Raw genomic sequence first — 12,345 nt, 5'->3', positions numbered from 1 at the left:
GACCACCAGGGAAATTCTTCACATAGACTATTAACTATCAAAAACAAAACTGAAGGGACTTACCTGGTGGTCCAGTGGTTAGAAAATCTACCTGCCAGTGCAGGGGACCTGAGTTCGATCCCTGGTCCGGGAAGATCCCACATGCCACGGAGCAACTAAGCCCCTGCACCACAACTCCGAAGCCCACCCACTTAGAGCTTGTGCTCCACAACAAGAGAAGCCATTGCAATGAGTAGCTCCTACTTGCCTCAACTAGAGAAGACCCAAAAGTAGCAATGAAGACCCAGTATAGCCATAATTTTTTTTTTTTACTTAAAGAAGTACTAGAAGGAAAGTCATAAGTTACAGAGGGATAACCATCCTAAACACATCCCCAAGGGTGGCATTGACAAAGAATGGAAAATGAGCCCTTTTATCAGAACCTGGACAAAAAGGTCAAGCTCTTTGTCCCAGCAATTATCACCTTAAGAAATTTAGGAGAAGGGGACATGTGCGAAAATTGATGTAAATACAAAGGAGAGTTCAAGTAACAAGAAATATCAATGTCTTGGTTACAACATAATTTTACAAAATGCTTCCATGGGGGAAAGTAGGCAAAGTGTTCAATCTCTAGGTCGGGAAGATCCCCTGGAGTAGGAAATGGCAACCCACACCAGTATCTTGTCTAGAAAATTCCACGGACAGAGGAGGCTGACAGGCTACAGTCCATGGGATAGCAAAGAGGCAGACACCACTGAGCACAAACACACACGGAGGCAAAGTGTACAATCGATCTTTATTTTTCACAGCTACATGTAAATCTATAATATCACACAAAAAAAGTTACATACAAAGGTGCCCTAGTAAAGTTTCTATAATAATAAAACTGAAAGTAACCTAAATGTCCAACAAGAGACATCTAGTAAAACAAATTATGGTACAATGAGGAATACCAAGTGCTCACCAAACGATCATGCGGGGACTTCCCTGGAAGTCCAGTGGTTAAGACTCCGAGGATCTACCTGGTGGCATAATGGATTAAGAATCCGCCTGCCAATGCAGGGGATTTGGGTTCCATCCCTGGTCTGGGAAGATTCCACGTGCCATGGAGCAACAAAGCCCATGCGCCAGAACTACTGAGCCTGAGCTCTAGAGCCCTCGAGCTGCAACTACTGAGTCCATGTGCTGCAACTACTGAAGCCTGAGTACCTAGAGCTCATGCTCTGCAATAGCAGAAGCCACTGGAATGAGAAGCCCACGCACCACAATGAAGAATAACCCCACTCACTGCAATTAGAGAAAGCCAGCACAGCAGCAAAAACCATGGCAATTAAAAAAAAAAAAAACTCACTCCAGTGCAGGGGTGCAGGTTCAATCCCTGGTCAAGGAACTGAGATCCCACTTGGCATACAACCAAAAGATTTTTTAAAAAGTCATGGAGATTATCTTACTTGAAAAGATATTTAGGGCATTGCTAAGTGAAGAAAGCAAGTTGCAAATTAAAGGTGAAATCCCTGTCTGGTGTGTATGCATTTGCTTATAAAATGAATCATGGGAAGGTGGGAGAAAGGCATATAAACCTTTGGGAAGAAAAAACAGCAGAAATGTTTCCCTTCAGAAACCAAAAGTTCTCTCCTGATCATTAATGTACTTGCTAACTAAAAAGACTTCAAGTGAATTCAGTCCTTGACTCCTCAATCCTTAAGCTGCTGACATTCTAGGAGATGAAAATTCTAGTTCTAATAAACTTAGTGTTTATACACACTTAAACCCTTTAGAGAATATAGTGATTTCCTACACATATGAAACATTGCTTAGATACATAAGTGCATGCATGCCAGGTTGATTCAGTCATGTCTAACTCTGCAACCCTATGGACTAGCCCACCAGGCTCCTCTGTCCATGGGATTCGCCAGGCAAGAATACTGGAGTGGGTTGCCTATGTCCTCCTCCAGGGATCTTCCCGACCCAGGAAAATAAAATATATTTAAATAAAATTATTTTAAAAAGCAATTTCTTACCAGGTCCACCCCAGAACTACTGACTTTTTAAAAGCGCTTGTTTTAACAAGCCCTCCACCTAATCGTGATGGAGAACCAATGCAGTGTGCATTGAAAGGCCTTACTGTAAGTTGCAGCAAAATGTCAGTTGCTTTGCTCTGGATAATAGATTTGGGTGCTTTTTGTTTTCTTCTTTGTATCTTCCTATGGTTGACAAAAATAGTAAATATTATGTGTTCTCTTTCAAAATGAAAGTAACTTTATATATTTTTGTCTGCTTCTGAAAATAATGTGAACTCCCAAGTTGCTCAGTGGTAAAGCATCCGCCTGCAAATGCAGATGTGAGAGATGTGGTTTCCATCCCTAGGTCAGAAAGATACCTTGGAGTAGGAAATGGCAACCCACTCCAGTATTCTTGCCTGGGAAATTTCATGGACACAGGAGCCTGGCGGGCTACAGTCCATGGGGTCGGCTGCGACTGAGTGAGCAGCATGCACAGGTAATGTATGGGTTCTGGTTCTAATATGACGCTGAACTGTTAGCGCTCCAGGAAATGCCCTCAGGGCTTTTTCTCTTTCACTCCGGGGCTGCACCCTTGCAAATCTCAGCAGGATGTCTGCAGTCTGTATTGAAAACTGTGATGGTTAACTATGTGTCAACTTGACTGGGTTAAGGCATGCCCAGATAGCTGGTAAAATAGAACTTCTGAGTGTGTTCTGTGAGGGTGTCTCTGGAAAAGATTAGCATCTGAATCAGTAGACTGAGTTAAGATAATTCCCACCAATGCAGGTGAGATTAACCACTCCACTGAAAAGAACAAAAATGTCAGAGGTGTGGCGAATCCGCTCTCTCTAAGCTGAGGTGTCTGTTTTCTGCCCTTGGACATCCATACTCCTGGTTCTCAGGCCATGGGACTCGAATTACATTCTAGCTTTCCCAATTCTCCAGTTTGCAAATGGCAGGTTGTGGGACTTAGCCTCCATAATTATGTGAGCCAGTTCCTATAATAAATCTCCTCTTACGTAAATATATATATATATACATACATCCTATTGGTTCTGTTTTTCTGGAGAATCCTACCTATACAAGCTCCGAAGTCCATTTTGGTACCGAAAGAACCAAAGACGACCTAGGATAGTGGATGTGGCAGCCTTGGTTCTGATAGCTGCAGAGAAGATCACACGGACATGAAAAGAAATGCAAATAAAAAGTACAGTGAGGGGTGACTGCTTAATCCCGTGCCTTGCAGGTTAGTTTTTTCTCCATTTGGACTCAAGTCTTTTGTTGAAACCATGCTCCGCCAGGACATTGGTCAGACCAAGAAGTATTCTAGCTTGATCCCCCTCTTCATATTTATCGGCCCAGGAGGTACTAGGTACTAGAACGGCATTGTATGTCACATGCCTGGCATTGTTCAATCCCGTTGTCAGTTGGGACAGAAAGAATAACCCGGACCCCTGGGACCAGCTGGGACCTAATGATCCGTACAAGTTCTACTCTGTGAGTGTAGATTACAGCAAACTGAAGAAAGAAGGTCCAGACTTCTAAATGAAGCATTTTGCTATAAAGTTGCTTAGAATGAAGGTCTTCCCGAAGCCATTCACACAATTTTCCACCTAACCAGGAAATATTTCCCCTCTAAACGCACAAAACCATGTTAGTGTATTGTGTCGGGGTTGACACTGATTAATAATAGTCTGAAACTTAAAAAAAAAAAAAAACTACAATGAGGCTCAGCAGTGAAGAATACACCTGCCAATGCAGAAGACATAGTTTCCAGCCCTGATCTAGGAAGATCCCGCAGGCCAAGGAGGAACCGAGCCCGTGTGCTACAGCTACTGAGCCTGTGCTCTCGAGCCCGGGAGCCATGACTGCTGAACCCAAGTGCCCCCCAAGTGCCCCCCAAGTGCCCCCCAGGTGCTACTGAAGTCCGAGTGCTCTAGAGCCCATGCTCTGCGACAAGAGAAGCTGCGTCAGTGAGAAGCCCGCACACCACACCTAGAGAGTAGTCCCCACTCTCCACATCTAGAGAAAATCCGATCACAGCAACCAAAATAAAACACAGCACAGCCAAAAATAAACTAATTTAAAATTTCTTTTTTAAAAAAATCTACAATGCAGGGGACTTCCCTGGTGGGCCAGCGGTTAAAACTCCACGCTCCCAATGCAAGGGACCTGGTATCCATCCTTGGTCAGGGAATTAGAGTTCGCATGCCCTAACTAAGAGCCCATTATGCCAAGACTAAAGATCCTGCATACCACAGTGAAGACCCGGCACAGCCAAATTAAAACAAAAGCTACAATGAGGTATCACACTAGTCAGAAGAGTCATCATGAAAAAATCTACAGCCAGGATTTCCCTGGTGGTCCAGTGGCTAAGACGCGGCAGGCATGCTCCCATTGCAGGGGTCCTGAGTTTGATCCTTGGTTGGGGATCTAGATCCCACATGCCACAACTAAGACCAAGTGCAATCGAATAAATATATTTTTTAAAAATCTACAGCCATCAGACTAAGGAAGGCTTGGAAACATAGGGGCCACATGAGCCATAGCCTCGGCTGCATCAACAAACACTGGAAGTACCCAGGAGGCTGGGACAGTACTGGTGGCATTCATCACCACAGGCTCAACTTCAACAAATATCACCCAGGATACTTGGGGCAAGCTGGTACGAGGCATTACCACTTAAAGAGGAACTAGAGCAGAACTTCCCTGAAGTTGAGGGTGATCCAGTGGTTGGGACTCTGAGCATCCAGTGTAGGGAGTATGGGTTGGATCCCTGGTTGGGGAACTGAGACCCCACATACTGTGCAGCCAAAAAAAAAAAAAAGAGGAACCAGAACTTCTGCCCAGATGTCAACCTTGATAAATTGTGGACTTTGGTCAGTGAACAGACATGGGTATAAACACTGCCAAGGAAAAGAGGAGCTGCTCCTATCGTCAATGCGGTGCAGTTGGGCTACTAAATACAAAGTTCTGAACAAGGGAAAGATCCCAAAGCAGCCTGTCATGGTGAAGGTCAAATTCTTCAGTAGAAGATCTGGGAAGGTTAAGGATGTGAGTAGGGCATGTGTCCTAGTAGCTTGAAGCCACGTGGTAGGAGATGTATTAAATGTTAACAACTGCTTTAAACAAATGAAAAAAAAGGTCTACAAATAATAAACTCTGGAGAGAGTATGGAGAAAAGGGAAACCCTCCTATACTGTTAGCGGAAATGTAAATTGGTGCAGCCACTAAAGAAAACAGAATACAAGTTTCTTAAAAAACTAAAAATAGAGCTACCATATGACCCAGCTATCCCACTCCTGGGCATGTACCTGGAGAAAATCATAATTCAGAAAGATACATACAGCACTATTTACAATAGCCAGGACATGGGAGCAACCTAAATGTCCATCAACAGAGGGATGGATTAAGAAGATGTACATACATACATTGGAATATTACTCAGTAGTAAGAAAAGAGCAAAATTATTCCATTTGCAGCAATATGGATGGACCTAAAGATTATCATAGTAAATGAAGTAAGTCAAAAGAGAAAGACAAATACCATATGATATCATTTATATATGGAATCTTAAAAAAAAAAAACAGGGCGGGGAGAGAGCAAATGAACTTATTTGCAAAACATAAGTAGAGTCATGGATGTAGAAAGCAAACTTACAGTTACCAAAGTGGTGGGGAATTGGAATTACTTTTACTGATGCAACAGCAAGATTTCCAAAGGTCCTGAAGCTCTTTGTCCACATGTATCCATCTTTGCTTTGCTGTGACGGCTACAACTATAAACTGCAGGAGAGCGTGTGGACAGAGAACTTAGAGACCTGCTGAGAGGTATGACACAGGAGGATGAGCAGACATGGATGAGCCCACTGTCTTGTGCTCAGCAGTCATGCTCCACACTGTAATCATGTGATGATCCTGAACCTCGACAGTAGCTTCCCAAGGTCTGAAACAGGGGCCACAAGACAGACTAGCACATCTTTTGCCCGGACTGAAGCTTTTGGTAATAATATTTCGTATAGTGCACAAAACTCCCTTCTGACAGAGTAGACAGGTCTTTCATAATTGTGGAAAATCACAGTGTTAATTTAACAAGTGAATGGGAGGAATTCCTTGCTTTCAATACATGCTCTGCGGAAGCATGGAAGTTCAGTTCAGTATCTCAGTTGTGTCCAACTCTTTGTGACCCCATGGACTGCAGCATGCCAGGCTTCCCTGTCCATCACCAATTCCAAGAGCTTACTCAAACGCATGTCCATCAAGTCGATGATGCTATCCAACTATCTCATCCTCTGTCGTCCCCTTCTCCTCCTGCCTTCAACCTTCCCCAGCATCAGGGTATTTTCCAAGGAGTCAGTTCTTTGCATCAGGTGGCCAAAGTATTGAAACTTCAGCTTCAGCATCAATCCCTCCAATGAATGTTCATGATTGATTTCCTTCGGGATTGAGTGGTTTGATCTCCTTGAAGTCCAAGGGAGTCTCAAGAGTTTTCTCCAAGACCACAGTTCAAAAGCACCAATTCTTCGGTGCTCAGCTTTCTTTATCTTTATGGTCCAACTCGCACATCCATACATGACTACTGAAAAAATCATAACTTTGACTAGATGGACCTTTGTTGGCAAAGTAATGTCTCTGCTTTTTAATATGCTGTCTAGATTGGTCATAGTTTTTCTTCCAAGGAGCATCTTTTAATTTCTTGGCTGCAGTCACCATCTGCAGTGATTTTGGCACCCAAGAAAATAAAGTCTGTCACTGTTTCCATTGTTTCCCCATCTATTTGCCATGAAGTGATGGGACCAGATGCCATGATCTTAACTTTTTGGTTTTTTTTTTTTTTTTCCATTTATTTTTATTAGTTGGAGGCTAATTACTTTACAATATTGTAGTGGGTTTTGTCATACATTGACATGAATCAGCCATGGATTTACATGTATTCCCCATCCCGATCCCCCCTCCCACCTCCCTCTCTACCCAATCCCTCTGAGTCTTCCCAGTGCACCAGGCCCGAGCACTTGTCTCATGCATCCAACCTGGGCTGGTGATCTGTTTCTCATCCTTGTGCAGGGGCCATGCTAATCTTCTCTGTATTGTTCCAATTTTAGTATATGTGCTGCCGAAGCGAGCACTGATCTTAGCTTTTTGAATGTTGAGTTTTAAGCCAACTTTTTCACTCTCCTCTTTCACTTTTAAGAGGCTCTTTAGTTCTTCTTCACTTTCTGCCATAAGGGTGGTGTCATCTGCATATCTGAGGTTACTGATATTTCTCCCAGCAATCTTGATTCCAACTTGTGCTTCATCCAGCCCAGCATTTCACTTGATGTACTCTGCATATAAGTTAAATAAGCAGAGTGACAATATACCTCCTTGACATACTCCTTTCCCAATTTGGAACCAATCTGTTGTTTCATGGCTGGTTCTAACTGTTGCTCCTTGACCTGCACATACAGATTTCTCAGGAGGCAGGTAAGGTGGTCTGGCATTCCCATCTCTAAAAATTTTCCACAGTTTGTTGTGATCCACACAGTCAAAGGCTTTAGTGTAGTCAATAAAGCAGAAATAGATGTTTTTCTGGAACTCTCTTGCCTTCTCAATGATCCAGTGAATGTTGGCAATTTGATCTCTGGTTCCTCTGCCTTTTCTAAATCCAGCTTGAACATCTGGAAGTTCTGGGTTCACATACTGTTGAAGCCTGGTTTGGAGAATTTTGAGTATTACTTTGCTAGTGTGTGAGATAAGTGCAATTATGTGATAGTTTGAGCATTCTTTGGCATTGCCTTTCTTTGGGACTGGAATGAAAACTGACCTTTTCCAGTCCCGTGGCCACTGCTAAGTTTTCCAAATTTGCTGGCATGTTGAGTGCAGCACTTTCACAGCATCACCTTTTAGGATTTGAAATAGCTCAACTGGAATTCCATCACTTCCACTAGCTTTGTTCATGGTGATGCTTCCTAAGCCCCACTTGACTTCACCTTCCAGGACGTCTGGCTCTAGGTGAGTGATCACACCATCATGGTTATCTGGGTCATGAAGATCTTTTTTGTATAGTTCTTCTGTGTATTCTTGCCACCTCTTCTTATTATCTTCTGCTTATGTTTCTCTCCTTTGTTGTGCCCATCTTTGCATGAAATGTTCCCTTGGTATCTCTAATTTTCTTCAAGAGATCTCTAGTCTTTCCCATTCTATTATTCTCCTCTATTTCTTTGTATTGATCACTGAGGAAGGCTTTCTTATCTCTCCTTGCTATTCTTTGGAACTCTGCATTCAGATGAATATATCTTTCCTTTTCTCCTTTGCCTTTAGCCTCTCTTCTTTTCTCAGCTATTTGTAAGGCCTCCTCAGACAACCATTTTGCCTTTTTGCATTTCTCTTTCTTGGGGATGGTCTTTTTTTTTTTTTTTTTTTTTAACATTCTGGAATAGTTTATTTCATCCAACTTGCTACTCAAAGACTTTTACTGTTACACATCAGTATACAACATAACACATTTCTAATCATTACAGAGAACTCAGTGTCCCCTCCTGGGTTTCATGAGCAGCGAACAGATAAAGAGCTTGTCGATTGGTTGCAACTGCAAGGAGCAGATACGAGAATAACTGAAAAGGTAAGCTGAGAATCAAACCATTCCTAGGCTGTTATTACAAAGCTGCTTAGCTCTTGATGTATGTGATCTTTGTTTCAGATTCTTGAAGAGGGTTACACACTGTCTGATATTCTTAATGATATCACTAAGGAAGACCTAAGGTACCTTAGACTACGGTAAGAATAGCCTCAAAACATTTTGTGTAACAGAAAACGGCTTTTTTGGTGTGGATAGGCTTTTACATAAAAGCAGCAGAAAACAAAGTGCTGGTAACTTTCCCCCTTTCCCTTAGAAAACAAAAACTACCCAACCTCATTCCAAACTCTGGAGTTTCCAAGGGTAAAGTTGGGGAAAAGCTGAGAGGGAGCAGAAACTAAAGGCCCAGTAGGCAAAGTCAACAAACAGACTGCCAGGCTGGGAGTGGAATGAGGAAAGACAGGAGTTGACAGCAGGCTACACGCAAACCCTTTCATTCTCCTCCACTGGTCATCTTTAATAGCCTACTTAGCACAGATGCCCTGGCACTCCTGTACATACCTCTAAGGCCACATCCCACTTGTGCTGGGGTAGAAATTTCACTTCCATATGTGAAGGGAACATATCCCTATTTTAGTTTTTAAGTTAGAGACTGCGTTTTTAAGACTAGCCAGCAAAACTAGACAAGTCTAAAAGTACATACTATAGCTTTTGCCATAAGGGCTTCTTAAAGAAGTATTGTGTGGTACTGCTTTGAAGTTATCTTTTCTTATGACTCACTCTAAGGAAGACTTCTGTTTGTTCGTAGCGGTGGCCTTCTCTGCAGGCTCTGGACTGCAGTCTCCCAGTACAGAAGACGGACTCAGGGGGCCCCAGCAAACCAAGATGAGGCTTAATAATCAGCCACGTGGGGGATAGAGGGAAGCCAGAGCTGACATCTTTGTTAAAGCTTCTGTTACATACACACCAATCTTGCTGTGATTCCACAAGGAAAACACCACTGTTCATTGAACAGATTTAAGAACTTGAAGTTCTAAAGAATTATGGGAAAATGTTTAACAAAAAGGCTGGGAATCACTGTTTCAATTATACATTCCATACATTAACTGGAATTGCACTTAAAATTAGAAAAAGATAAAATCAACAAGACTCTGTCTTGTATTTAATAATGTTTGATATGAATGTAAATAGAAACTGTTAAGAAAATAGCTTCATATTTATATTGAATGTATAAATGGAAAAAACTAACTTATTTGGCCATTGAAATGAAGTAGTTATATTTAAACATGGAATTGTCCTCCCACCCCTGCCAAGTTATAATAAATAATCGTGCTTTATTAAGGAGAAATGATGGTTCAGTGTGAACAGGCTTCAGCATCAACGTGCACACTAACAGGGGCGTGTGTGCACACTAGGGTACACTAAGTGAGTTGTTGGGCACTGCGAGGGATAGGACACTGATCCCCCCACAAGGTGGTGGCAGAGTTGGACAGACATACAAGGAATCGTTTTTCCTTTTGGAAACTGAGTAACAATGAAAGTCGCTCACTCGTGTCCAACTCTTTGAGACCCCATGGACTATACAGTCCATGGAATTCTCCAGGCCATAATACTGGAGTGGGTAGCCTTTCCTTTCCCCAAGGGATCTTCCCAACCCAGGGATTGAACCCAGGTCTCCTGCATTGCAGGCGGATTCTTTACCAGCTGAGCCACAAGGGGAGCCCAAGAATACTGGAATGGGTAACCTTTCCTTTCTCCAGGAGATCTTCCCGACCCAGGAATCGAACTGGGGTCTCCTACATTGCAGGCAAATTCTGTACCAGCTGAACCGCAAGGGAAGCCCTTAGTAACTAAAGTATGTGTTAAAACTAGTATACAACTAAATCAAATAGAACTATTTTAAAGAAATAATTTGGAGGGTTAAGCAAACTATTACCTATTTTACACCTATAGAACTAAAATAACCTTATGTGTGTGATCACCTCTTTTAATGCAACACTGTACAAACCACATGCAAACACTATCCCAATCTACACGCCTTCTCTCTATGGGTTTTCCTCCTTGACAAAGTTGAGAACACAAAGCATTCCTTACACTTGCTGCCAAAGAACTCCCTGAAGGTGTGTGTATCTCGCCTTAACTGATGGACTTAAACTTGATCCACTGGTTTGCGCCCCGGACTTCAAAAGGTGGATCATTGCAGTAGATGTGATAGCCAAGCTCTTCCAAAGGCGGTTCTGGATAAGCAGGAGCGAACTGAGCAGCATCCTCAATTTCTTTTCTCACTTCCACATCGATTTCCTTTAATTCTTCAACACTGGCGAGATTGCTGTTCACCATCCTGTCCTTGAGGAGTATGATAGGGTCACTCTTACTTCTAACTTCCTGAATCTCTTCTCGGGTCCGGTAACTCACTCCAGGGTCACTCATGCTGTGTCCATGGTAACGGTAAGTCTTCAGCTCCATCAGTATAGGCCCCTTTCCAGATCTACAATAGGCAGCTGCAAATTTTGTGGCCTCTCGGACACACAGGATATCCATTCCATCTACCCTCAGCCCAGGAATAAAGTCGCCTCTCTTGTAGTAATCAGTGCTGGCTGCTGCTCTTTCCACAGATGTTCCCATCCCATAGCGGTTATTCTCACAGATGAAAATACAAGGCAATTTCCACAAAGCTGCCATATTGTAAGCTTCGAATATCTGACCCTGATTAGCAGCGCCATCACCATACAAAGTCAAACAGACCTTGTCTTTTCCATTATACTTACAGGCCAGAGCAATCCCAGCTCCCAAGGGCACCTGAGCTCCCACGATGCCATTGCCTCCGTAGAAATTCTTGGCATACATATGCATCGATCCTCCTTTTCCTTTAGCACAACCACCTCTTGGTCCTGTAAGCTCTGCGAGAATCTCCCGAACAGAGAGTCCACGGGTAAAGGTAAAGCCATGAGCCCGGTAGGCTGTGATCAGATGGTCTGTGGGGTTGATGCCAGCCTCCAGGCCTACACAACAAGCTTCCTGACCATCACACAAGTGACAGAAACCACGAATAATTTTCTGTTTATACAGCTGATCTGCTTTTAACTCCATTCGGCGAACGGTCTGCATCATCCTGTAGTATTTGAGCCCGTCCTCCCTGGTAAGCACTGTAGTGACAGGAGGGCCCTCTTCCCGCCGGTGAAGATCACATTTCTTAATTTCGAAAGTAGCATCATTTGCAAAATTACGGGATGCCACCAGCACTCTGCTTGCCGGCTTCTGGGCGACGCCCGACAACACGCGAGAGACGGCGGCGAGCATCTTCCTCATGGAGCGCAGGCAGTGGCTGCAGCTGTGAACCTCCAATGAGCCGAGGAGTGCAGCCCAGGTGGGTTCCTTGGGGATGGTTTTGATCACTGCCTCCTGTACAATGTCATGAACCTCCATCCATAGTTCTTCAGGCACTCTGTCTATCAGATCGAATTCCTTGAATCTATTTGTCACTTCCACTGTAAAATTGTAAGGGATTTTATTTAGGTCATACCTGAATGGCCTAGTGGTTTTCCCTACCTTCTTCAGTTTAAGTCTGAATTTGGCAATAAGGAGTTCATGACCTGAACCACAGTCAGCTCCCAGCCTTGTTTTTGCTGACTGTATAGAGCTTCTCCATCTTTGGCTGCAAAGAATATAATCAATCTGATTTCGGTATTGACCATCTGGTGATGTCCATGTGTAGAGTCATCTCTTGTGTTGTTGGAAGAGGATGTTTGCTATGACCAGTGTGTTCTCTTGGCATAACTCTGTTAGCCTTTGCCCTGCTTCATTCTGT

The 12,345-nt window shown here is 43.2% G+C and overlaps 1 protein-coding gene and 3 pseudogenes across 1 annotated transcript; 2 read left to right on the top strand and 2 right to left on the bottom strand.

Moving 5' to 3' along the window:
* The first annotated feature begins 2,379 nt into the window (after positions 1 to 2,379).
* LOC139039117 (cytochrome c oxidase subunit NDUFA4 pseudogene) lies at positions 2,380 to 3,883 on the top strand (annotated as a pseudogene).
* Positions 3,884 to 4,520: 637 nt separating this feature from the next.
* Positions 4,521 to 5,125, top strand: LOC110135193 (large ribosomal subunit protein uL15 pseudogene; annotated as a pseudogene).
* A 1,882-nt stretch (positions 5,126 to 7,007) lies between these two features.
* Positions 7,008 to 7,107, bottom strand: LOC139039254 (U6 spliceosomal RNA; annotated as a pseudogene).
* Positions 7,108 to 8,415: 1,308 nt separating this feature from the next.
* Positions 8,416 to 11,978, bottom strand: LOC139039116 (pyruvate dehydrogenase E1 component subunit alpha, somatic form, mitochondrial-like). Its single transcript, XM_070479427.1, has one exon. It carries the CDS (start codon positions 11,961 to 11,963, stop codon positions 10,674 to 10,676), a length of 1,290 nt encoding a protein of 429 aa, XP_070335528.1. The 5' UTR covers positions 11,964 to 11,978; the 3' UTR covers positions 8,416 to 10,673.
* Positions 11,979 to 12,345: the final 367 nt, after the last annotated feature.

The sequence above is a fragment of the Odocoileus virginianus genome, chromosome 17 (assembly GCF_023699985.2).
Source record: "Odocoileus virginianus isolate 20LAN1187 ecotype Illinois chromosome 17, Ovbor_1.2, whole genome shotgun sequence".
NCBI classification, from domain to species: domain Eukaryota; kingdom Metazoa; phylum Chordata; class Mammalia; order Artiodactyla; family Cervidae; genus Odocoileus; species Odocoileus virginianus.
The sequence above is the reverse complement of the archived record's forward strand: the minus strand, read 5'-3'. Positions and strand labels throughout refer to the sequence as shown.

Coding starts and splice junctions, on each gene's coding strand:
- LOC139039116 (XM_070479427.1), bottom strand. CDS start 11,963: ATGGAGGTTCATGACATTGTACAGGAGGCAGTGATCAAAACCATCCCC.